We start from the raw sequence: 26,978 nt of genomic DNA, 5'->3' as shown, positions 1-26,978 counted from the left end.
TGCCTTTTGATTTTAACCTTCTGTAAATAAACCTTCAGTTACGTTTTGAACCTCCCCAAGCCTTGTGTGCCAGTTTCTGCTAAAAGGAAGTGCAAACCCCTGATCTGTTCCCTACTAAGTCTTGGCTGGGTAACCATCTTTAATAATCCTTAAGGGTGGGACAAGAAGGAAAGTTGAAGCTTAACATCAACCACGCTACCAGAGGCTTTCCAGCCCAGTATACAGCTTCATAGGCTTAAAGAGGAGAAGTTTTACCTCAGGGTAGGGAAAGGTCAGCCTAAGCCTGAGTTGGACGTGGGTTTGTGGCACATACCTATTGCATTGTGTATCAGATGTCCCAATTGTTGATAGTATTGACTTACTCTGTGTAATCTGCCATGAATCTTAGTGAGAAACGCTGACTATAAATAATGTAAACAATAAAAAAAATGATCGTTACCATTACCATGCAATTGCTAGTTGCATTTCCATGTCAGCTGTTGAAAACTGGCAAGTGACAATGACAATGATACTGTGCTTATATGCCACTCTTCAACTCAGTGGGTTGCCCTCAGAGAAAATGGTCACATGGCTGGTGGCCCCGCCCCCTGATCTACAGACAGAGGGGAGTTTAGATTGCCCTCCACACTGCTTGGCGGCATGGAGGGCAATCTAAACTCCCCTCTGTCTGGAGATCAGGGGGCGGGGTCACCAGCCATGTGACCATTTTCAAGAGGTTCCGAAACTCCATTCCACCACGTTCCTGCTGAAAAAAAGCCCTGGTTATTATTATCCCTGCAATACAGCTGGGGAGCTGGGGCTGAGAGGAATGGCTTACCCAAGGCCTCCTACTGAACTCATGGCAGTAGTGGGATTTAAACCAATAGACTGCAGATTCACTGCTGAACCACTTAGCCACTGTGTTATAGCAGCTGTCAAGCACTAAAAAAAATGGATCTGGAGTATGTGATTATTCAGAGCATTTGTGGTAAGTGATAAACATCAGCATTCAGAGGAATCCAGGGGGGCATTTTGAGCGGAAATTGCTTTCCACTCTGCTCATATATGACTAATGTTTCTGGCTTTTTTATGTAACCCCCAAACTGTTGGTTAATCATGGACAATTTCATCATCTTTCCATTGGGCAGGCGTCATGACAAAGCTAGAACAGACGAATACACTTGGCACTAAGCTAGAAGGTGAATAATCATAGAAACCAGGATGAAGGCCTTGGATCCACCTTCCTTTTCCTCCATTACCTGAACCTCTATAGAAAACAGCCCATGCTTGGCTGGAAAAAGGGATGTGAGTCATCTAGATACCCTTCTAGTTAAACAGTAATGGATGCATTACATGGGGATACGGGAAAAGGATTGCAGTCTTTGTACCCCACTGAACTCTGTGGTGAGAAAGAGGCACAGACTTCCACCCCAAAGGTCAGTCATTAATGACCAGTATTGGGAAATTTTGTCATGTTGTAATTCCCCATGAACCTTAATAAATACAGACTCTCTGTTGCCATTTCATCAGGAGCTTCAAGCTGGTTTCAAACACTCCTCTTCAGAGTCCAGCAGAAACAGCACTGCACCAACTTAAACCAGCCATGAAGATCCTTTTTCTTCTCTCTGCCATCCTCGTATTCCTCTTTCAAATGGTTCCAGGTAAGAGACTGAAGAAACTGAAATTATACCAAGGGCTGGTGATTTAAGGAGAGGACAACAGACCCACCATTGGGTATTAGGCATGCATACCTCATTCTAAGCCTCTTTTCTCAAAAATAAGTCCCACAACGTTCAGTGAATATTTGCCTCAGGTAAACATGTTTCAGATTGCAGGCTCAGAAAGTGAAACTATTTTGTGTTCTTGCTGCACAATTGGCTGCATGGGAAGCTGGCAGCACGGCTGTTTAAGTGCCATGTGGGAGGATTCTGCTACCTACTTGCTCTCCTTTGGACTCCCATCCTGAACTTGCTGCTGCTTCCCTGAAAGGTCCCCCAAGCTCATTTCTCTCATTTTCAATGAAGTTCAGTTGAGACAAAAATGAGCCCCCAAGACTGATTCAACTATGACTGGTGTGTGAAATCAGGATTCAGTAAACTAGCAATTTTTAAGACCTTTAAGGTTTGTTAGATTATTTCCTTGCCCTTTCTTGGGACTGAATTCTCCATTTCTGGAGTATGTGTGAAGGGTAGCCCCAGGGAACAACCCAGGATTAGGCCAGGACATCCACATTCATACATTATATGAAATTGTCATTAAGACTAAATATGTCTGGATGATTGGTTTCAGATCCTGGTTTGCTAGGCTCTAACTTATCATAAGAGTAAGGTGGGTCAAGTTCAGATAAATGACACTAACCATAGTTAATTCAATTAAACTGTGTGTTTTTTATGTGTCAGCAGAATTTGAGCTTCCATGTTCCCACAGTTAGAATCACTTAACGATTCAGAAGGTGGCATTTTCTCCACAGTTTGGAGGGCACGGGAAAATTTTCTCTTTAGTAATAAATATAGCACAACTATCATCATCTTTAAGAAATCTTTACTGGTTTATGATGTGAATTTTAATTGATTGAAAATGGGATAGTAATAAAATATGACTAGCATATATGTGATGAAAGTATATTTTTCAGAATATTAATAGCAAGCCATCCTTACTATAATGTAACAGGAACATAGTGGATTTCAAACATATTGCCGTGCTTAATAGCTGAGTGCAAGGTTTTTTTATGAGGAGATTTAATTGGCCATCCCTCTGTTGCTGCTGGTGACTTCTGTTACTCAAAATGAAACCTAACTAGGGTTGCCAATCGCCAGATGGGGTCTGGTGATGTTCCAGAATTACAACTCAGCTCCAAACTACAGAGATCAGTTACTCTGGAGAAAACTGTTGCTTTGCAGAGAGGACTCTATGACATTATAGCCTGCTGAAGTCCTTTCCCTCCCTAACCCCATGCCCTAGGTTTCACCCCTCAAATCTCCAGGAATTTTCCACCCTGGAGTTGGCAATCCTATAACATATCTATTTTCCACATTGCTTTCTTGAGGGGGAGAATCATGCTCGGGGGGGCAGGAATCGTGGTTGCGGGGAAATCATAGTCTGGGAACTGATGGATGAAATTCTAATTTTTAAAAAATGGTTGCCTAATTATTTAGGGCCACAAACCCAAAATATTGCAAACTTAAATACAGTGATATAATATAACTAATTCTATTAAAAGTAATGGGTCTGTTTCAAGAACAGGAAAACACAAAGTAAAATGAGGAATTGCTAAAAAAGAAATCGAGAAATGAGGCAACATTGCCCAGAATGGAAGTCTTTGCCACACATTTCCCTTCCCCTCATGAAAACCACTGATGCTATGGCAAACTAAATAAAATCTCTTTTTATTTCTTTTCTTTTGGCAGGAAATGCTTACCCTTCATCAGATACCATGGAGTGCAGAATGAACAGAGGTTTCTGTAAATATCTGTCATGCCCGGGTATTTCTCAGCCTACTGGAGGGACATGCCGGAATGGAGACTTGATCTGCTGTAAAAAGTAAAAGCAAAATGCGATGTTTTAGAGGCTGAGAGAATGGGCAGTGGGTTCTTATTACTGGAAAACAGATTTAGTATAAAAGATCAGGAGGAAAATCTTAAATCCAAATAATAAAAGACTAAATAAAGGGATAATAAACTTTTTTGTATTCTAGATGTTTTGGAACCCTGAACTTCCAAGTCTAATCCCATATGAAATGTCTTGTCTGCTAAAATAATAATAAACAGAAGCTTAGCACCAAGTATTTCTGCCATCAGAAGGCAGCAAGGTCACAGTCTTTTCTATGATGACACTAAGATGGTATATCAAAGAAGCCCTCTGGACTTCATCTCCCTTTTCTTTTGAGATGGCAAGTAAAAATAGCACTGATCAGGAGGGAGTATAAGTGCCTTTAGAAAGTTGTTTGCTGTTTTGTATACTATTTTTATGGAATCAGTAGTGTCTCTGTTTCTGAGATACCATTCTTTCAAACCAAGTTTGCTAGAATCTTGGGCACTTGGAAAGGGCATTTCAAAACATGAGGTGGGAAAGCCTTAAGTTGCAGGGATTCATAAGGAAGATTAATGCATGAGACATGTCTCCATAGTGTCTGTGAAGTGGAAGGCTGAGCCATCAGCTGGTGCGTATTTTGCTGTCACTACAATGTAATCCTCAAGGATAGTATTTTAATCTCAGAAGAATGAATAGATGACTATCAATTATTTGCACCAATATCTTGAAATGAAGACACCAGACAAAAGGAACAGATTAATATGGGGTTTATGAATTCTTATCTGAACTGTACAAATAAATAAAACTTATTGGGCAGATTCTGCAAGAGTCTGCTCTATTGGAATTTATAGCATTTAGGCAACCCACTCTGACTCCAAGTTTGATATGGCCACAGGCCATGACTTTGCTTTTCCTTGCCTGCACTAAACTTGGGCAAAGAGATGTTTCCCATCAAATTGACCCCACCCAACACTGCACAGTGCAAAGGTTCAAGGGACAATGTGCAGCACTGAAGGATTAACCCTCCCTAGCCCTCTGGAACTGTGCTGCCATCAGAGGCTGGTATGGGGCTGCTTTGTGAAAGCTTAAGACACAGTAAATTAGTCTTTGAGGTGTTATTACCTTGATCAGGGTAGCCAGCTTGGCCAGATCTCATCAGATCACAAAAATGAACCAGAGCTGGCCTTGGTTAGTACTTGGATGGGAGGCCACCAAGGGATTCCAGGGTTGTTATGCAGAGGCAGGGACATCTGGGTTAGAGTGTGGGAGTAAGATCTGGGAGAACCAGGCTCAGATCCTTGCCCTGCCATGGAAGCTTGCTGGGTGGCCTTAGGCCAGTCACACACCATCAGCCAACCTACTCCTCAGGCACCACCCCTAATCTCCACGAATTTTTCAAACTGACGTTAGCAACCCTAGCAATAACCTTTTGATATAGGTAGGCTGAGAGAGACTGGTCCAAGGTCAGCCAGCAAACTGGGGATTTGAACCTCAATCTCCCAGACCCTAGACTGACCCTCTAATCACCACGTCATGGCCTTCCTATTGTTTTTCCCCAGCACCTAAGGAATACTGTTTCCAAACAAATAAATTCAAATAATTTTGTGGGGGTGGGTGGGGTGGCACAGGGAAATTGTGTCAGTGGTTGTTCATTTTGGTTAGCCTTTTCTTCATCATTACCTTTTCTATAATATTATTCTAAATTGCAAGACCTGGAAACTATACATATTATTCTAAAGGTGGTCACATCATAAACTTATGTAGTAACATTATGATGGCCATATTCTTCTCAGTTGTTGTTCTAATAATATTTTAAACTGAGCTAGCATCTTTTTCTGCAGCAGCATGATAAGGCAGTGTTAACAGAAAACTTCTCAACCTCTCCTTTCTTCATAATTGGTGACAAAGACCCTATTAGTATATAAGACTAATCTGCTGCTACTGATTCAGGTTCTGGGGTGAGAGGGGGTGGTCAAATTTTGCCATTTATTTGATATAATGCATTCCTTTAATTTTATTTTACTGAATTCAAAATGAGAAATGATCATTGATCAATCCTTGACCTATCTAGGTAGCTCTTATTCCTTCATCAACATCTCATCTTAAATATCAAACCTCAACTTGACAGTAGAGTGATTGAGCCTTGAAAACTGGCTTTCAAGAGCATGACAAGAAAAAGAATATTGACAAATTTAGTGACTATATCTTGATTTTTTTCTTTGTGTAGCCCTTGGGCAGACAGTCGCAGACATTGAACCAGTCATAACAGACCACATAAGACCTCTGGCATAGTGGAGAAAGCCTATTTCTGATACTGATGCTACCATCTTCCAAGTGGTGAATGAAGAACTGATCATTTGGACTGTGCTGGAGAAAATCTGGATACCACTCATCTAATAAAATAAAAGTGATGTAAAAGTATATTACTTGGCCTCATGACATAATTAACTCTTCTACCACTGGAATAAGAAAATATTCTAGTTTTTAGGGAATGTCAAATATTCAGTGCTATCAGAAATAATTGTATGCGCCCCTTTGAATCCAAACACAAGACCCCCTTTGTGTATCACTTCCCCCTTTTTTTAATAGTAGCTTGTTCTGAAGAACCCAGCTTGGCAGCAGCAGAAGAGCTGATGCAGGACCTTCTCAGAGGCAGTGCTCTTCAGGTTCTAGAAAATAACTGATGGTGCATGATCAACACACCACCCTGGTGCTGGAACAAGCACCCAGGATTACTCCTTCAATGCTTGATGGGAGAAATCTTGGCATTGCTACTAGAATGAAACAATGTCCTCAACTCAATGCTTTTAAGATCCATTTTTGGTTTGGCAAATTACAAACCTAGACTCATCAGGCCCTAAAATCAGCAAACTGCAAGGCCCTTCATGAAGCATCACATTTTAAGTATGCTAATAACTCACTGATTCATAGTGCAGTTAAAAAATAACACTAGGTCTAAAAAGACAGCTCTCAAAACAGAAATAAATTTATTCCCCAAAGCTTCATGTTAACACCCGATCTGTTACCCAAATGGTGCTGTCTTCTTGTGAGTTGGGGGAATTAGCATTCAAGGAGACACGGCAATAGTGGGTAACTGCAGGATCTGCATTAATGTATACCAGGATCATTCCCTTACAGAACTCTCAAGTAAACAGGAGGGTGATGAACAGGAAAGGTTTCTTTATTAACAGAGCAAAAAGCGCAAACACACAGAGAACACACACAGCGTACTTAAAGAGATAACTAGAAAAAAGGGAGGAAATGGAAAGAGTAATTGGGATGGGGTGATATTTACCAGTCCTGAAGGGAGACAAGGTCCACAGTAGTGGTAGTGAGGATGGCTTGTGTCTTACAGAAAGAACAATAACTTAATGGCTGTTTCTGGAGATGGACAATACTTTGGCAGAGATTAGATATGATTATCTAGAAGGAACTATAGGTGAGAAAAGTGCTTGATGACCTATGATCACTAGACAAGAAGGTCTTATCAGGTCCCTGCATAGCCCAGATTGGGAAGGGTGTGTATGTGATTAATTCAGGAACTCTTGGAGGACTTCTTTGTTTTACTTAAGTGCTTCTTTGGGAAGTGGATAGGTAAGTAGTCAATCTGACACACCTTCTGGTAATTTTCCAGCACCAGCCGCAGTTGCCATCCACTCTGCCTAGGCAGACAGTGTTCAGCACTTGATGCACAGGAGGAGAAGGGGTTTATGATTTCCCATATTCATAAACTGTCCTTTCAACATAATGAAGAGGTCTGACTGCTAATAAATCCTTCTAATGGTAAAATCCTCCACAGTGTCAGCTAATCCATTTATATTCAGTTTTTCCAGACTCAGACTCGGGACCCATCTATATTGCCCAGGGATCAGCAGAAAGCATATGACAGGAAGCCACGTGACATCAGAATAACAAACAGGAGCCAGAGTTGTTACTTCACCATGTTCAGCTAGGCCAGAAGAAGGGCAACCAGCTCTGGGTTGGGAAATTTCTGGAGATTTGGGAGTGAAGTCTGGGGAGGGCAGAGTTTGGGGAGGACATCGATATTAGCAGAGTGTAATGACATAGAGTCCACACACACCCCACTACAGCAGACATTTTTTTCTACAGGAACTGATCTCTGCAGTCTGGAGATTAGTTGTCATTTCAGAAGATCTCAGGGCCCCACTTGGATGTCAGCAACCCTAGTTGAGGGGACAATAGGAGATGGGGCAGTGTCCAAGACTCATGAGATGCCTTCACATCTCATGGATAGCCAGTTTGGTGTAGTGGTTAAGAGCAGCGGGACTCTAATCTGGAGAACTGGGTTTGATTCCCCACTCCTCCACCTGAAGCCAACTGGGTGACCTTGGGTCAGTCACAGCTTTTCCAGAGCTCTCTCAGCCCCATCTACCTCACAGGGTGTGTGGACAGTAATATACTTTGTAAACCACTCTGAGTGGGCATTAAGTTGTCCTGAAGGGCGGTATATAAATCAAATGTTGTTGTTGTTGTTATTCACATGATTCACACTAATCAATCTGGCAGTCAGTACCTGCAATGGAGCTCCAGCCACAGGTTTTATATCCATTCCTTTTGCTATCAAGTGTCTCCAAATTTGAACTCTCAAAGTCACTCCCTTTTCTATATAAGTAGAAAAAGGCTTAGTGCCCTGCATAAAATCCCTGCCTCTTCCACCACATAAAAACTAATTTCTAAAGTGTGGGTCCTCTTGGATACTGATGTTTCTGTTTACCCCCATAGACAGCATGACTAGAACAAATCACTGGAGCCATCTTTTTCCTTTTCTTTTTCTCACCTCCCAGCAGATACTCTACCCTCAGCCCTTTCTAACAATACATCCATGTCTAAGGATTCCAAATTGATTGTTCCCATTAAACTCCTAATCCCATGCCTTAAAAATTCCACCCTTTCTAAAGATCATCCAGGATAGATGTCCATAGAGGCCCATGTAGCCTCACTTGTCCTGCCATCAAACTAGTGATAGCAAATTGAAAATAATACTCAGCTGCAGATTCTCTTTCTTCTTGGACACACTTCACAAAGATTTGCTGTTTTTGTGAGACTTGCATGTGTTTGGCGGCAAGTTGCTTTAATAGCATAGGATCATAAGTGTTCAATCACAAATGGCAGAAGGTCCAGAAAAAATGTATGATAGGAAAAGGAGGCAGGAACAATGTGTGCCTGGATCAGAGTTGCCACAGGTATTGACCATTTCTCTTTTAAGATACAGCAGGATAGGTGGGGAGTCAAAGGTATAATGTAATGATGGAAAGCAGACAAGATATAGAAAAAACAGGAAGCAAAATTAAATACTGCAAGTTGCCATGGTAGCAAGCAGAAAGTCTGAGCACAAATGTGATGAATTGCACATTTTAAAAAACCTGGAAGGGCGGTACACACACAGCTGCAGTATAATCCTTCAAAAAATCAGACAGTTTTGAGTGACATACTACTCCAAGGCATTTGATTAGGTAGCATGAGCTGGAAAGAGGAGTATCTGTTTTCAGACAGACAGAGATCCCTAGCAGACAGAGATCCCAAGAGAAGAGTTGGGAGTCCTCACAGAGAGCAGTTTTAACACTGGCAGGAGAACTGGAGAAAATTGGTAAGGAAGTTTGGGAAGTAGGTACAGACTCCCAAATGCGCCAAAGAAAGGGGATAAATCTTCTAAAGAGAGATTTTTCTACCCAGTCAAACAGGGAGGTAGCTCTGAAGAGTAGGAATGTGCGAATTGGGTTTCCAATTCAGGTAAAACACCCAAATTGTACCTGATTTGCAATTTCCGTATCAGGCCCAGGATTCGGGACTCGATTTGGAAACGATTCGTATCGCTTTGGGAAGCTTCAGGACACAGGGTTTTAAATGCTCCTTTCTGTGCCACTGCGCAGCTGCAGTTAAAGGGGCATTTAAACTGCTGCTTGGCGGGGAAAGAAGCAGTGAAAGTGCCCTTCTGTGCTTCACCCTGGTCGTCGGGGGGGGGGGGAAATCCCCCGTGACCCAGATGGAGTTCAAAGGGCTGCTTTGCCGCCGCTTGCTTTGCTTATTTCTCTTTTTTCTGCTTCGGGTTTCCTGAAGCAGGAAACCCCCCCCCCCAATATTTTGCACACCCATAGTGAAGAGATCCCTGGTTGGGTGTGGTTGGAAACTGCCTGTGGAGACCTTCAGATTCAGTTAACGACTGAAGGAAAGCACTGATGTGTAAAGAGAAGGAGGCTGGGATATCAGAAAGTGGGTACCAGCCTTCCTAACTCCAGAAGAGAAAGAAAATACTAAAAGAAAGTATAGTATAGTATAGTATAGTATAGTATAGTATAGTATAGTATAGTATAGTATAGTATAGTATAGTATAGTATAGTATAGTATAGTATAGTATAGTATAGTATAGTATAGTATAGTATAGTATAGTATAGTATAGTATAGTATAGTATAGTATAGTATAGTGCTTCGGGATGAACAAGGGAATCAAAGCCTCAAAACAAGCCTTTAAGTATCTGTGAATAGCATAAGAACTGAAGTCTATACATTTTCTGATTTTACCTCAGAGAGAGAGAGATTGAATTACCTCAATTTTTCAGCCCCTGATTTGACCTGACCCTTTCCCTCTAAAGTAAATAAACTAGTTAGTTATTTGAGGGGGCAAGGTAACAGCAAATTAAAATTGAGCATGAGGACATGTAGCGCTACATTCTTCCTTTTTACTATCCCAGAGTCTTGCATTCCAGCGGCCAAGAATGGCAGGCTGTACTGGTAAAAAATAAAATCATCCAAAAATCCAAGCTTTTTTTTTTTAAACCTAATTAAAACTGAAAACTGTAGAATGGGGATAACTTAAAATGAGATGGAGTTATGTCCTTTTGTGTTTGGGCCCACCCCCCTTTGTCAGAACTCCAAAGGTGCGCACAGGCTCAAAAAGGTTGGGGAGCCCTGCCCAAGACCACGCAGTGAGCTTTGTCCGGGGTCTGAGTCCCAGCCCCCAGACTTGCCAGGAGGGAACAGTGGGAGGCAACTGGGAGGCAGCAGCCCTGCCGCCCCAGCCAGCAACCAGGTCCAGGACCTGCCTACTCCAGGGGGAAGGGGCAAAAGGCCAAAGCCCCAGAGGGCTGGAGGGAGCAGGGGGAGACCAGCTGGTCCCACCCTCCAGGGGGAGGAGAGGGAGCTAAGCAGGCCAGAGGAAAAGGCAGGGGGAATAGGGGCCCAGCAGCAGCCCAAACAGAGCTTTTACCTGGCAGGGAGGAGAAGCAGCCACAGCAGCTCAGAGCCACGCCCCAACCTCCACCTCAGCTTGAAGACAGCAGCCTGGCTCAGGAGATGCTCACAATCAAGCCCCTCCAGGTGGAGCTGCTGAAGGCATTCTGTGGGAAGAACTGGGCAGCCAGCCAAGGGGTCACAGCTGGGCCTACCTTCAGTAATCAGCTCAGCCAGAGAGGCCTGGCAGCCAGCCAACATAACGCAACTGTTGCTGATCCAGGCAGCCCAGCCAGCTACCCCAGCTGCAGCAGCTTGAGACAGCCCAGGCCAATGCTGGGAGGCCAAGGAGGGGTGTGGCCTGGCAGGCAGGACCTGCAAGGAGGACGGGGTGCTGAGAGAAGGCCCTATAAAAGCTGGCTGGGAAGAGCTCTGGGGTGGTTGGGTGTGAGTAAGGAGTGATGGTGTGGAAGCAGAGCAAAGGCTAGGAAGAGAGTGGATGAAGGAGGAGGAGATGGCAGAGACCAAAGAGGATGAGTGGCACAGGTTGAGCAGGCCAGCGAGTGGATTGAGAGGGAGTCTGGGTGATGTATACTGCCCCTCCTTCCACAGACCAGGGTCCTGCAGAATCCCTGCCCCCCCCCCTTTGACATCAGAAGCAGACTGCCCAGCGCCCTGCCCAGTGGTGGCTGCTGCGAGCCCTGACAAGCTTCTAGTCTAAAAGGTAATTTAAACCCTGGTCTTTTAATCTAACACTATAACCACTAACTTTACTGCCATATAAAGGAAGCAAATGCCAGCCAGCTGAAAGTTTCTAAAAACTATGCTCAGGTAAGTAATTCAGCAATTTATCTATCAAGGGGAAATGTTCTGATTGTGTCAACTTGGGAATTGAAAGTTTTGGTTGAAGTTAACCATGCAAAAAACTTCTGTTAATTATAAATAACACACACAAATGCCTCCTATTCTTTGTTCTCAGCCTCTGGAATCTCAAGATGTAGAAATGTTCTTTTCCTTTAAAATAATTTTTCAGATAAACTTCTCATATTTGTTCCTGGGAACTCAGGATGGTGTACATAGAATTCCTGGGGTTTCCCCATCCAAGCACTGACAAGGCCCCAGACTTACTCAGCTTTCTGAAGGCTACAAGGATTACATCCTCCCTGCCAAAATCCAGATAAAAAAGAGAGCAGATCCCCATTTTAGAGACCATTAAAATTCTGACTTGCAGAAGAGGCACACAGGAGCATTGCGATAAGCTTTCCCTCCCCTTCTTTTTTCCACTGGCTCACAAAGCTTGTCCTGAATTTATTCATTTCAGGACATTTCTTCCCAGGGAACTCATCCAGCACTAAATACATCTTTCAAACACAGTCAAGTATTTCGAGCAAGCTGGTGAATAGTGGCGAAGTTCTATTGCATGTTATTCATATTTGCTGGGATTATTCTGCTGGTGTAGCACATTGGCTAAGAGACAGAAATCAAACGCTCCCCAGATTTCATCTCTGAAAACTTAGGCAAAGAGACTCTCTGTCCAGTAGACCTTTTGCAATAATTAGAGATGCAGCAAATCTTCCAGTGCACAAATTTGGCAGGCAGACTCACTATGTTTGGCAGTAGTGGATCTCCCAGCCTCACTATGATTAGCCTCAGGCAGCTCCTGAATGGCACTAGAGGCTCTGTGGAGGATGGGAGAAAGTAGAGAGTAAAGTGCATGTGTGAAGTGCCTCCAGCCCCCAAGCAACCTAGGCAATGCAGAAGCAGCTTAGCTGGAACTCTGATGCCAGCTGTTCTCAGCCCAGGAACAAGTTGTGGCCTGAGTCCTGTTCCAGCTGCCCAGCTAGCAAGCCTCCCTCTTCCTCTCACTTCATACTGTGCTTGGCTGTCCTAAACACAAGCGAGTTGATCACCTAATCCATTCAGCTTCCAACAAATATTTCAAAGAACCCCTGAATAGAAATTCCCTATGAAATGTCTTGCTGAGTCCCCCACCATGCAGGGACCTAGCCAGAAGTTTGGAGATCAAAAGTGGATTCTCTGAGGATGTTAACTCCACCCCAAACTGGAAGAACAGGCTGAAGAGAGTAGGAGCAATTCAGTCTTATTCTTTTCAGTGCAAGGTAATAGCTGGGGAGGGAAGATTCTGACACACACTTCCATACTGAGAACTTCAGGTGGAGAGAATGGAAGGAGATTGTTATACTTTGCAGTCATTTTGTCAGTTTTGGGTGGGCAGAAGAAAAATTGTTTCTTTCATCTCCACCCCAAACTGACAAAATGGCAACAGAAAACAGGAAGGAAGTGTTCCTGCTGTCTACAGCTCAAATACTCAGTTGCGGAGGAGAAGAGGACTGCCTTTATCTCCCATCCCCAAGCCATCCGGCTGGTCTGCAGAGGACAGGAGGAGATCATGCCTGATTTCCTCAACCCAAGATGTCAGTTTCATTTGGAGTGAAAAGAAAGATGCTTCTTTTCTCTCCACCCCAATCCTACAGTGTAGACTGCAACCCAAGCTGACAATTTTTTGGGGGGGGGGGGGATAGACGAGATGGTGAATCAGCCAGTCACCTTCTCCCCTAGTTGCTGTATCTCAGCAAAGCTGGCATGCAACAAACTTTCCACACTGGGAAATCAGAAGAACCCAGCTTCCTGGTGTTCCCTACCATCAGCTAATAGTGAGCTGCTGTTGTTCTCTTCCCCACCCTTCTACTTTTCTGGCTACAAAGCAAACCTCCCCCATCAAGAAATCAGAAGCTGACTCCCAGATGATCCTTCATCAACTAGCAGTCATGTCCCAATGGCTGCAAGAAGCCCACTCATGCCAATAGACATGAACTGATTGCAAACTGCCAAACAACCTGTCATTTACCTGATAACCATTGGCAAGAAGGATGTAAGCTGAAACAGTACTCCTGATTTCCTCTCCTGTTTGTCTATTCTCCTACACAAGAATTAGCAAGAGTAAGTGCAGCTCCTTAATTTCCCCTTTTTCTTCTTGGGGAGAAAGTATATTGTACTGAATAGTACTGTGCTGTTGCAAAAAGCCTCTCACAAGAACCAAGGCAGCCCATAAGGAGGACAGCTCTGTGCCTCTGACCATTGCGCGGGGCATCAGCTGAGCTGATGATTTAAAAATCCAAAAGCAGTATATAAATGCTTAACATCATCATCATCTAGCAACTGCTAGTGCCATTCCATTCCAGCTATTAAATACTATCAATTTGTCAAAGACAGGGGGGGGGGAGAGAATACCATCAAGAGCAAGTGATTATTCAGAACATCTGGGGGGGGGGGTAAGTAATAGACATCAACAGAGGAATCCAGGGGGCATTTTAAGAGGAAAATTCTTTCCACTCTGCTCCATATATGACTAATGTTTTTGGCCTTTCCATGTAACCCAGTTGCTGCCCCCACAGTTGATACTTGGTTAATCAGGGACAATTTCATCAATCTTTCCATCGGGCAGACATCACAACAAACAGAGGAACATACTGAGCAATAAGCCAGAAGGTGAGCCAGCTTAGCAAGCAGGATCAAGGCCTGCCTCATCCAGACCCTCCTTCCTTTTCATCCAATCCCAATTCCTTTGTGGAGAACAGCCCACGCTTGGCTGGAAAAAGTGAATGGAGTCATTTGGTTACCCTTCTAGTTAAACAGTAATGGTTGTATGACATGGGCCTACAGGAGGGGGGCTTGTAGTGTTTGTACCCTACTGAATGCTACAGTGAGAAAGAGGCATGGGCTTCCTTCGAAAAGTCAGTCAGTCATTAATGAAATTTCATTATGCAATTTTCTGCAAACCTTAATAAATACAGACTCTCCATTGCTGTTTCACACGCTCTTCTTCCAGTCCAGCAAAGCAGGACTGCACCAAGCTTCAACCAATCATGAGGCTCCTCTGTCTTCTTTTTGCCATCTTCTTATTCTTCTGTCAAGCATTTCCAGGTAAGAGAAAGTGAAATTATATGGAGGGCTGGCATAAGATGTAAGGACAGGACAAGAACCCCAACCTTTGGTTATCCTTCATCCTAGGCCTGTTTCCTTTCAAGTAAGCCCATCATGTTCAGTGAATATGTATCTAAGGTAAATGTGTTCTGAAGCTGAAACGGATGAGAGCTCTTGCAGCTGCTGTGTCTGTTCTCTATGCGGGAGGCTGGCAGTTCTCCTGTTTGTGGGAAGGTTCCACTTCCTTCTTGCTCTCCTTTTGGCTTCCTCCTGCACAAACTGTTGCTTCTCTAAAAGCTTTCCCAAGTTAATTTCTCCCATTGCCATACTAAAGCTCGGAAGACCTCATGAGTGAGTCAGTTATGATTAGTTTGTGAAATCAGGATTCGGCTTCCAAAGACCATTCAGATCTTAGTTTGCTGTGGAAAGGCTGGTTTCATTGCCTTTGCTTGGGCATGGCATTTCCATAGTTGGGGCAAGTATGAGGGCAGCCCCAGGGAACAAGTGAAATCATAGTTAGGACTGATTGCATTTGGTTGATTAACTTAAAAGCCACAGTTTCAGATCCTGGTTTGTTCGAGCCTAACTAATCATAATTTGTGGTGGGAGCCAAATTAGGAAGGACCATAGTAAATTCAATTAAACTATGGTTTTCATCTGCATTAACTGAGACTAACTTTTCCATGCCCACACAGGTAGAGTTGCTTCATGATTCAGAAGATGTAATTTCTCTGTAGTATGGATGGCATTGGACCAGGGAGAAAATGGACTTGGAGTAATAAATATAGCAGAGCTATCATCAGCTTAAAGACATACATTTAATAGTGCTCAACTGATTCAATGAGCATTGTAATAAAAAGATAGCTGGCTAGGGGAGTCTATTTTCATAGCATTAGCTAGCCTATTTAAGTCAACAGAAACACAGTGGATTTTATATTGCTGTGTTTACAATAGCCAAGATTATTTTATGGAGGCAGTTTGATAGGCTAGCCCTTTGCTGCTTTGTTATTCAATATGATACCTAAGGTGTCTCCTTTCCACATTGCTTTCTTGAGAAGAGTGAAGTCACGATGTGGCAAATGCTGGGGGAAAATTGATTACTTAGAGAAGCAGACTTTTTAAAAATTAGGGACACTAATTAATTATCTCTACAGATCTTAGAGAGAGACTAGGAGACATGGCCCAGAGTGAAAGTCCTTGCCACAAATTTCTTTCCCTCTTCTGTGGAAAATTTCTTTTTGTTTCTGTTCTTTTGGCAGGAAATGCTCAAGCTCCACCAGATACATTAGAATGTGTTCGGAATGGAGGTTCCTGTAACTCTCAGCCATGCCGTTTGCCTTCACAGCCTACAGGAGGGACATGTCATAATGGACTCTTGAACTGCTGTAAATGGTAAGGAAAAGATCAATCTGGTTGAGGCTGGGAGAATGGTCTTGGGGATTGTGCCACTAGAAAGTAGGTTTAGTATAAAAGAATAGGCAGACAATCCTAAATTCACGTAGATAAAGCAGGTGAAATAAAGGAGTTGTAACTTAGGTGGTTTAGATTCTGATTCTTGTGGGCCTAATCCCATATTAAAATTCTTGTCTGATAAATAAGAATCAGGGACGTAGCTCCATGCATCTCAGCCATCAGAAAGCTGAAGAATCAGAAGCTTTTGTGTGATGGCACCAAGACTGAATATCAATGAAGTCCTAACCTATTCTCTCCCTTATTTTGAGATGGCAACTGAAAACAGCTCTATTGAGGAGGGAGGATAAATGCCTAGGTTATTTTGAACATTGGATTTTTAAAATCAGTAGTGACTGCTGTTTCTGAGTCATATTTTGAAGCAGGGTTGCTGTCTACCTTGAGCATTTTTAAATGGAGAAGATCTTTCATAAAAAATAAATGTAAATATAATAAATAAATATAAAATTTCAACTAAACAAGTAAATTATGAGGAGTGGTAGTGGGAAAGCCTTAGGCTGCAGGAATCTATATGGTAGTGAAAGACTTGACACACTGCTAGGCTACTGGTGAAGGTTTTGCTTTCTTTACGTGGTTATTATCTTCAAGTATAGAGTTTTATTAACAGAAAGAATGAGTAGATGACACTTGATTATTTATATGGAAAAACGTAATTTGGACAGCATAAAATTGCTTAGCTGAAATCTGGCACTCCATTTCCAACAGCAGATGATCTGATGGTTTTGGCAACTGAGTAGTAAAGTAGCAACTTCCTTCCTGATTTATTTAGACATGGAAATGCTTTTTCCAATTGGGACACAAAACAGTTTGAGATAGGTAAGGCTGAGAGAGAGAGATTGCCCCAAGTCACCTGGTGAGCTTCCATTAAATTGTCGGGATGTGACCCCTTAGTTTCCGATATCTTATTCTGATACTTGAAGCACCACACAACAATCTTCCTGTTGATTTTTCTCCAGCATCTAAGCTTTATTGGTTCCAAACAAACAAAAAAACAGGAGGTGGGGGGCAAGAATAGTATGTCAACATTTTGTTCATCTTGGTTAGCCTTTTCTGCATCATTTCCTGTACTGCATCATTTCCTATATTTCTGAAATTGAAGATTGGAAACTAAACATAATATTCTAAAGGCAGCTACATCTTAGGTTTATGTGACTAGGGTTGTCTAATCTGACTCACAGTGAAATATTAAGCAGAGTTGCTTTAATGGGCTTAGACTACAGTAACCCTCCTTAGGATTTCAGAGTTTGTTAATTCATGCAGATTTGGGAGTAGTGCCTGGAAAGGGAGGAGTCAGGGAAATAGAAGGAGCTTAGCAGGGACATGATGTTATAGAGGTCACTCTCTGAAGTTGTCATGTCCTTCAGGGAAGCTGATCTCTGTAGTTTGAAGGTCAGTTCAAGGAGGCAACATTCTTGGCAAGCATTTCACTATGATATCAACATCTCCTTCTTTCACAAACAGTTAAGACTCCATTGGTGCATTGCTGGTATATTGCTGTTGATTCCATTTCTAGGGGGAAGGGTCAACTCTTGTCTTTTCTTCCATATACTGGAAGCCCTTTAATTTATTCCTCTGAATTTAAAATGAAAAGTGATCAATCCTCTACCTATCTAGTTAGCTCCCCATCCCTTCATCAACATTTTACCACGCTGTGTATCAAACCTTACCTTGATAGTAGACTGATGAAACCTTGAATGTTTACTTTTATGACAATGCCAAGAAAAAGTATATTAGTAGATAGATATTATATCGTGATCTCTTCTCTGTGTAGGCCTCATGGAGAAAGTCGCACTGACTGATGCAATAATGATAGACAACATCAGACTTCTGGGATGGTGAAGAAAGCCTACCTGTTTCTGAAACTGATTACACCAAAGGGTAAATGAAGAGTTCATCATTTGGAGAATGAAAGAATTTAAGCACTGGGGAAAATCTGGACACAAACTGGCTTAAGTCTGTGGAATAAAATAAAAGAGTTATATATAGTTATAACATTTGATCCCACAATGCAGAGTTAATTCAGCTGAAGTTACACATGCAGAAAATGCTCACACCAAAAACAGATTTCAAGCCAAGTGCCAAGGGGCAGGGCCCACCTCCCTTATCAAGAGCTGGCAGTGTACCTGAGAGGGGACTGCACTTCCCATGTCCTCAGCCTTCTCCCCACCCCTTGATGCCCCAGCCAGCTTGATCAGTTTGGCTGGCCCTGGTGTTTGACTTTGGGTGGCACGGGCTGCCCTGCTGAGACCGCAGGGAGTCCTCAATGCCCTACCATACACCCCACTCCCCTCCCTGCGCAGTCTGCAATCCAGTCCCCCAGTTAAGTCTGGGGGCGTAAGGAATGGTCACATAGGCTATAGGACAAAGCAGTGTTGTAAAAAAAATTACTTATTGTAACACATCTTTGAATGAAGACACAAGACCCGTCAAGAACTTTCAAGCATCACTTGCTTACTTGCTTGAATAGTAGTACTACAGACCCTTGTCTAATAATGGTACTGATGATTGAACAAGGTTGGCCTGATAACTGGCTTTATTTTTCAGATTTGCAAAAAAGTATATGAGTTTTACTGTTTCAGCAATGTGCTCTGGACAAAGGTAAACTATAAATAAATGGAAGGATGCCCAGAATCAATCTCTTGAAAAAATGGGACTAACAGAACATAGTTTGAAACAATTGCTTCCATGGGAAAGTAGTTTAAGTGCAGAGAGGTCTCACTTTATGCTTTCAGAAGTGTCAACTTAGAGCAGTTTTAATATAGTCATGTGAGTTACATATAATTAGGCCTATAGAAGATAGCCACACCCCAAACATCCCTGAATGTCTCAAATTAGGGTTGACTTGATATTTCAGAAAGCACTTTGATTTAAAATAGATAGGATAAAGGATGAAATGTATGTTCAATTGTTTCTGATTTCATTGACATGTACAATGTTTTTTGTATCATCATGATTCTTTTATATCTGATAATTTCAAGAGTGATTAGACTGATTTTAAATAAAAATCTTAAAAGACAACATTGAGTGATTCTTGACTGGGATATATAAGGTTGTCAGTTGACACCTAGAATAAATAAACTCCTGACTTCTCTTCTGTCAGAGGGCTGTAAGCCTGTGAATAGACAGGCTAAAGGAGAGATTGGTCTTCTGAGTATGGCCCTGTGCTTTAGTGGTGAATGCATTGCTTTGGAACAGAGACTGAGGGCCAAATTACAAGTGATGAATGACACTTGAACGGCAAGTGTATTCCTCCCTGTTCACTTGCCCTCCACTTGCTCTCCACTCAATCCACTTGCCGTTCAAGTGTCACTTGTAGCTTGGCCCAGAGACTCTCTGTTTCCACAAGTCTGTTTTAAAAGGAATGCTTCCTCACAACAGTAGCTGTTCTGAAAAATCCAACCTGGCAGCAAAGGGAAATAAGTGCTAGACTTCCTCACTCCTCCACTGCACTAGCCAGAGCCATTCAAGTTCCAGCAGAGATTGGATATTGCATGAACAATACACCATCCAGCTACAGGAAAAGGCACCTCAAGCGACACCCATTTGCACTTACAAACTCCCTCAGTTTTGGCATGGGAAATATCTCCGCATTACTACTAGAACAGACCAACCTGTGTGACCCTCAAACACAGAGGCAAGAAAAAGACCCTGAGGTCCATCAGTGGCTATTAGCCACAGGAGATAGATGGTATTCTCTTTGTGGGGAGGTGGTGCTCTGTTGTCTTGGTGCTGGAAGGAAGGCAGTGGGAGGGCTTCTGGTGTCCTGGCCTCACTGACAGTCCTTTAGATGGCACTGGATTTCTAGCCACTGTGTGTGACAGAATGTTGGACTGGATGGGCCACTGGCCTGATCCAACATGGCTTTGCTTATGTTCTTATGTTCTTAAGGACAACTACCCAACCAGTAAAAAATTCCAATACCTTTTTAAGAACAATCAGGAACTCCTTCATTGCTCCAGACGGTTCTAGTCAGGCCTTTTCTTTGGAAAGGGAATGTTCAAATAAATCAGTGTCAACAGGGCTTTCAACATAGAGTATAAGATGTTTGAGGTCCATGAGATGCAGTACAAAACATAACTCATTGCTCCACGGTTTTCAGCTCTTCTCAGGTGCTGCTTAGGAAAGTGGGGGCAGGGGGAGTAAAGACTCATGTGTGGGGACTGGAGGGGGAACCCCATGGGAGAGGCAAGGAAAATCAAGGGTGGATATTCAGCCACTTGGGAAGGGGGCTGGGCTGACAATTCCAATCCCTCTTTTCCTCCCCTGTAGCGTATTTTTCTGCGGGTGTGGGTTCATTCGTTGCTGCTGAGACCCTTGGCTAAACCACCAAGTCATGGCAATTCTAAATGGCAAGATGATGGTATTCTAGTGACTTCTTCAGACTTTTCTCCACCTCCACTCCCACTGCTGTCTTTGCTTCACAGAGGGGAAGGAGACAACAGCAGTTTCTGAGTAAACATACACAAGATGGCTGAAAATCCAGGCCATGAAATGAAACTTTTAGGGTCCTGAAGAGTTTGGGGAGTCCTTGAGTTTCAGCTCACCTCATGATACTTTCAAAGTTCTCTCTCTCTTGGGATAAAGCAGAACTTGTAAATCAAGTTGCACCTCTAATTTTAAACAAGTCTAATTGTGCAAGGAAAGAAGAAGCCACACTGCTCAAAAATGATTTTTGTAATGGCTATTATCAGTATAAATCTGAAGTAAAAAATTCATGGGGATCCATTACGAATCTTCTAGATAGATACGACTTTTCCCCACTGCAGAAATCACTAACTTCCCGTACTGTACAGCACTCATATATTGGTCATGTCTTCTGCTAACGTAGCAAAAGTTCCCAATGTCATGGAACAGTGAAAATTTAAAACAAAGGAGCCATCAGCTGGCTAATATTGGACTTGCAGGGAAACTATAGAAAGAAATTCCATGAGGCTGATTGTCTAGCACAGGTCTCTCGCTGCTCAACCCGAGGTCTGAGCAATCACATACTAGGAATTGTAAACAGAAGGCAGGGTAAAGGAAGAGGAGCAGACACACAGTTACAAAACATAAGGTGGAACTTGTGTTTTATGTAACCTCTAATTAGACCCTGAGACATTGGAGTGCACTTAAGAATCCTTAGGCCTCTAGTTAGTGTTTCTATGTCAGATAATTTATCTCCTGATAAGAGGTGCACTTCAACAATGTGTATCAGTTCCTGCATAACTTTGAGGCTGCACCTTGGCCCCCTTATCTGAATGGGTCATCCAATATTTCCAGGGGGAAATGAAGGGTGCGAAAGAGAACTTTGCCTACTGCCTATTGCTCCTCTGAATGCCTGTGCTTTTTAAAATGAGGGAATGGAGATGCATTTGTAATAGTTTACTCTCAGGTACATCACCTACATTTTGCCTCAGAGTCAAGCTACAAGTAATGCAGTTAACGTGGCGTGTCTGCACAAGTTTACTTGGGAAGTGTAGTCAGAAACTTCTTCCCATAGTAATGGCGGCAAAGCTCCAGCCACTTGGCTCCTGTCCTCTCCCCTGCCTTCTCACGGGCGCTGGGGGGGGCGGCTCTGTGAGGAGGCTGAGCCCTGGCGCAGAAGCCTGATTGGCTGGCGGCTGGGCTGCGGTGGCAATAGGGCTGCTTCCTGCCTGCCTGTCTGCCTTCCCTCCTTGCTCGCACGAGCCTGGGATCCTGTGGGTACAAGTGGACAAATGCACCTGCTGCTGGGTGGGGAGAGCAGCAACACGGCAGGGCCAGGATGGAGCTGGGTGGGTCCAACACTGTGCTCTGCTCACATACATCAGGAGGCGCCCAGCAACCGTGCTCCAGCCCTGCACAGATCCAGTGGGCTGCAGGAGGAGGGGCACACACCACCCTCTGCTGCTTCTTCCTCACCGCTGCATATTCAGAAGGTGCTACTGTGCTTCCGCCACCACCCCTGCCCAAGCCAGGCTGCATGCAAAGGCACCAGGCATATAAAGGGCTGCTGAAGCTTTCCCACTGGCGCAGCAGCTGCTGCTAAGGAGAAGGAGGGAATCTCCGACTACATTTCCCATCTAAATTTGTGTGCTTCACACAAACTTCATCACTTGTAGCTTGACTCTCAGACATTTGCAGTACAAAAAGTGGTGGAAATTCCGGCAGCATTAGGAAATTTTTCCCATTACTTTAAAACTGTGCTCTGTCAACTGCAGATCAGCCTACGTCTTTTCCCATTATCTATCTATAATGTTCTGGACTGTAGTGTTCTTTTATTTATTTGTGGTGATCTAAAAATATCACTGAATAGTTGTTCACCATTGAGATTTCCATCAAATATTAGCATAATTAAAGCCCTCCCCTCAAATCCATTATAGTATCACAAAATCATCATATAATTGAAGCTATATAAGCAGCCCAATAATTTACAATACAAAAATGTTGATCAGAAGTTAATGGGAAATTATTTGCCAGCTAACTGTATCTTTTGACTGTGTGGGGTGAACTAGATGGCCTTTTAGTCTTCTTGCCCCATTTCCACCAATCACGTTGTTCCCACCTGTTCTCAGCCCCAGTCTTGCTGAGGTACCAGTTTCACTGACTGGCTGGAAACAGAATGCTACGGTATGATTTGATCCACACATTGTTGTTGGATATTGTGCTATTGTCATCTTTCAGCTCCTGGTTTTCCTCTCCACACAGGCCTCTGTGTGGATAAAGACGACCTCACAACAGGGCCAACTCCAGTCACCTGGTTATTCTTGACTGCCTAGAAGTCTATATCAGGGTTCAAATTTCCTCTCTGTTGTGGAAGCTGGCTGGGTAACCATAGGCCACTCATGTTCTCTTCATATAACCTATGTCACGAAGTCGTTATGAAGATAAACGGGAGATGTGTGTTATGTGCCATCGTCGCCTCTGATTTATGGCAACCCTATGAATGAAAGACCTCCAGAATCATTAACAGATTTGCTCAGATCCTGCAAACTGGAGGACATGGCTTCATTTATTGAGTCAAGCCATCTCGTTTTAGGTCTTCCTCTTTTCCTACTGCCTTCTACTTTCCTAGCATTATTGACTTTTCCAGAGAATCTTGTCTTCTCATGATATGACCAAAGTTTGATAGCGTCAGTTTTGTCATTTTAGCTTCCAGGGAGAATTCAGGCTTGATTTGATCTAGTACCCATTTATTTTGTCTTTTTGGACATCCATGATATCCGCAAAACTCTCCTCCAGCACCACATTTCAAATGAATCGGTTTTCTTCCTGTCAGCTTTCTTCATCATCCACCTTTCACATCCCTACATAGGAATGGGGAATACCATAGTTTAGATTATCTTGATCTTGGTTCCTTTAAAGATATTTTTTAGCTCCCTCACAGCTGCTCTTCCAAGTCTCAATTTTCTTCTGATTTCTTGGTTGCAGTCTCCCTGTTGGTTGATGATTGAGCCAAGGAATTGAAAATCTGGAACAATTTCAATTTTCTCATTGTCAACTTTAAATTCCTCAGTAGTCACTACTTTTGTCTTCTTGATGTTCAGTTGTAATCCTGCTTTAGCGCTTTATTCTTTAACCTTCATCAGTAGTCATTTCAGGTCTTCACTATTTTCCGCCAGTAATGTGGTGTCATCTGCATATCTCAGATTGATAATATTCCTTCCACCAATTTTCACTCCACCTTCTTCTAATCCAGCTTTCCTTATGATATACTCTGCATAGAGGTTGAACAGGCAGAGAGATAATATGCATCCTTGTCTGACACCTTTGCCAACTGGAAACCATTCAGTTTCCTCATATTCTCTCCTGACAGTAGCCTCTTGTCCAGAGTAATAATAATAATAGCATTCAATTTATATACCCCCTTTCAGGATAACTTAATGCCCACTCAGAGCAGTTTACAAAGTATGTTACTATTATCCCCACAACAAAACATCCTGTGAGGTGGGTGGGGCTGAGAGAGCTCCAGAGAACTCTGACTAGCCCAAGGTCACCCAGCTGGCTTCAAGTGGGGGAGTGGGGAATCAAACCTAGCTTTCCAGATTAGAGTCCCACGCTCTTAACCACTACATCAAACTGTATGAGTCAACCTTGAGCTGGTTACAGGTTGCAGATCAAAACAATCTGATGTTGTGGCACCCCCATTTCTTTTAACACTATCCATTCCTTTTCATGATCCATACAGTCAAAAGCTTTGATGTAATCTATAAAACACAGGCTGATTTTCTTCTGAAATTCCCTGGTATGTTCCATTAGCCTTTGTAAATTTGCATTGTGATCTCTAGTGCCTCTTCCTTTTCTGAAACCAGCTTAAACATATGGCATTTTTCATTCCATATATACTCCCTTGGCTGCTGCTGCCAAGGGAGCTGCTTCCATCAAGGGCTGGGCTTTCCATCTGCCCGGCCCCGCCCCTTGTTGCTCCAGCCTACAAAGGTTGTTGTAGCTTGCACTGCTGCTGCTGCCAAGGGAGCTGCTTCCATCAAGGGCTGGGCTTTCCATCTGCCCGGCCCCGCCCCTTGTTGCTCCAGCCTACAGAGGTTGTTGTAGCCTGCACTGCTGCTGCTGCTGCTGCCAAGGGAGCTGCTTCCATCAAGGGCTGGGCTTTCCATCTGCCCGGCCCCGCCCCTTGTTGCTCCAGCCTACAAAGGTTGTTGTAGCCTGCACTGCTGCTGCTGCTGCTGCTGCTGCCAAGGGAGCTGCTTCCATCAAGGGCTGGGCTTTCCATCTGCCTGGCCCCGCCCCTTGTTGCTCCAGCCTACAAAGGTTGTTGTAGCCTGCACTGCTGCTGCTGCTGCCGCCAAGGGAGCTGCTTCCATCAAGGGCTGGGCTTTCCATCTGCCTGGCCCCGCCCCTTGTTGCTCCAGCCTACAAAGGTTGTTGTAGCCTGCACTGCTGCTGCTGCTGCTGCTGCCAAGGGAGCTGCTTCCATCAAGGGCTGGGCTTTCCATCTGCCCGGCCCCGCCCCTTGTTGCTCCAGCCTACAAAGGTTGTTGTAGCCTGCACTGCTGCTGCTGCTGCTGCCAAGGGAGCTGCTTCCATCAAGGGCTGGGCTTTCCATCTGCCCGGCCCCGCCCCTTGTTGCTCCAGCCTACAAAGGTTGTTGTAGCCTGCACTGCTGCTGCTGCTGCCGCCAAGGGAGCTGCTTCCATCAAGGGCTGGGCTTTCCATCTGCCTGGCCCCGCCCCTTGTTGCTCCAGCCTACAAAGGTTGTTGTAGCCTGCACTGCTGCTGCTGCTGCTGCTGCCAAGGGAGCTGCTTCCATCAAGGGCTGGGCTTTCCATCTGCCTGGCCCCGCCCCTTGTTGCTCCAGCCTACAAAGGTTGTTGTAGCCTGCACTGCTGCTGCTGCTGCTGCTGCTGCCAAGGGAGCTGCTTCCATCACGGGCTGGGCTTTCCATCTGCCCGGCCCCGCCCCTTGTTGCTCCAGCCTACAAAGGTTGTTGTAGCCTGCACTGCTGCTGCTGCCGCCGCCAAGGGAGCTGCTTCCATCAAGGGCTGGGCTTTCCATCTGCCTGGCCCCGCCCCTTGTTGCTCCAGCCTACAAAGGTTGTTGTAGCCTGCACTGCTGCTGCTGCTGCTGCTGCCAAGGGAGCTGCTTCCATCAAGGGCTGGGCTTTCCATCTGCCTGGCCCCGCCCCTTGTTGCTCCAGCCTACAAAGGTTGTTGTAGCCTGCACTGCTGCTGCTGCTGCTGCTGCTGCCAAGGGAGCTGCTTCCATCACGGGCTGGGCTTTCCATCTGCCCGGCCCCGCCCCTTGTTGCTCCAGCCTACAAAGGTTGTTGTAGCCTGCACTGCTGCTGCTGCTGCCGCCAAGGGAGCTGCTTCCATCAAGGGCTGGGCTTTCCATCTGCCTGGCCCCGCCCCTTGTTGCTCCAGCCTACAAAGGTTGTTGTAGCCTGCACTGCTGCTGCTGCTGCTGCTGCCAAGGGAGCTGCTTCCATCAAGGGCTGGGCTTTCCATCTGCCTGGCCCCGCCCCTTGTTGCTCCAGCCTACAAAGGTTGTTGTAGCCTGCACTGCTGCTGCTGCTGCCAAGGGAGCTGCTTCCATCAAGGGCTGGGCTTTCCATCTGCCCGGCCCTGCCCCTTGTTGCTGCAGCCTACAAAGGTTGTTGTAGCCTGCACTGCTGCTGCTGCTGCTGCCAAGGGAGCTGCTTCCATCAAGGGCTGGGCTTTCCATCTGCCTGGCCCCACCCCTTGTTGCTCCAGCCTACAAAGGTTGTTGTAGCCTGCACTGCTGCTGCTGCTGCTGCCAAGGGAGCTGCTTCCATCACGGGCTGGGCTTTCCATCTGCCCGGCCCCGCCCCTTGTTGCTCCAGCCTACAAAGGTTGTTGTAGCCTGCACTGCTGCTGCTGCTGCTGCCAAGGGAGCTGCTTCCATCAAGGGCTGGGCTTTCCATCTGCCCGGCCCCGCCCCTTGCTGCTCCAGCCTACAAAGGTTGTTGTAGCCTGCACTGCTGCTGCTGCTGCCAAGGGAGCTGCTTCCATCAAGGGCTGGGCTTTCCATCTGCCCGGCCCCGCCCCTTGTTGCTCCAGCCTATAAGACTGCTGCTAGGGGAATGCTCGCCTTGTTACTGTTTATTGTTTTTATACTATGTGTGTTAGTTACCGTAGTCTATGTTGATAATTTGGTAGGGTATTGGGGTTTTGTGTATGTTTGATAGCTTAGTCTGTGATAGTTGGTGGGCTGTTGATTTTGTGAGGGTGGTGGGTTAGCACTATGTTCATTGGTGAGGAGGCCGGCTTGGGGTCGGGGATCCCAGTGATCCGGAGACGCGGGAGGTATGGTGGTGGGAGCAGATTATGGAAGGGAAGGGCATTGAGACATGGTAGGGCTCGGTGCCCTTCCAATCTGCGTCCCATCCCAAGATATACCTGTTGTGGGGCTAGGATATTAAACCACTC

The 26,978-nt window shown here is 44.6% G+C and overlaps 2 protein-coding genes across 2 annotated transcripts; both read left to right on the top strand.

Moving 5' to 3' along the window:
• Positions 1 to 1,317: 1,317 nt before the first annotated feature.
• Positions 1,318 to 5,931, top strand: LOC129336521 (gallinacin-9-like). Its single transcript, XM_054989651.1, has 4 exons — positions 1,318 to 1,415; positions 1,510 to 1,640; positions 3,387 to 3,519; positions 5,738 to 5,931. The coding sequence occupies exons 1-4, from the start codon at positions 1,324 to 1,326 to the stop codon at positions 5,763 to 5,765; spliced, it is 384 nt and encodes a 127-aa protein (XP_054845626.1). The 5' UTR covers positions 1,318 to 1,323; the 3' UTR covers positions 5,766 to 5,931.
• An 8,588-nt stretch (positions 5,932 to 14,519) lies between these two features.
• LOC129325104 (gallinacin-9-like) lies at positions 14,520 to 16,039 on the top strand. Its single transcript, XM_054972641.1, has 2 exons — positions 14,520 to 14,643; positions 15,903 to 16,039. The coding sequence occupies exons 1-2, from the start codon at positions 14,586 to 14,588 to the stop codon at positions 16,037 to 16,039; spliced, it is 195 nt and encodes a 64-aa protein (XP_054828616.1). The 5' UTR covers positions 14,520 to 14,585.
• The last annotated feature ends 10,939 nt before the right edge of the window (positions 16,040 to 26,978 follow it).

This window comes from Eublepharis macularius, chromosome 1, assembly GCF_028583425.1.
Source record: "Eublepharis macularius isolate TG4126 chromosome 1, MPM_Emac_v1.0, whole genome shotgun sequence".
NCBI lineage: Eukaryota > Metazoa > Chordata > Lepidosauria > Squamata > Eublepharidae > Eublepharis > Eublepharis macularius.
This window is presented reverse-complemented; position numbering and strand designations above follow the sequence as displayed.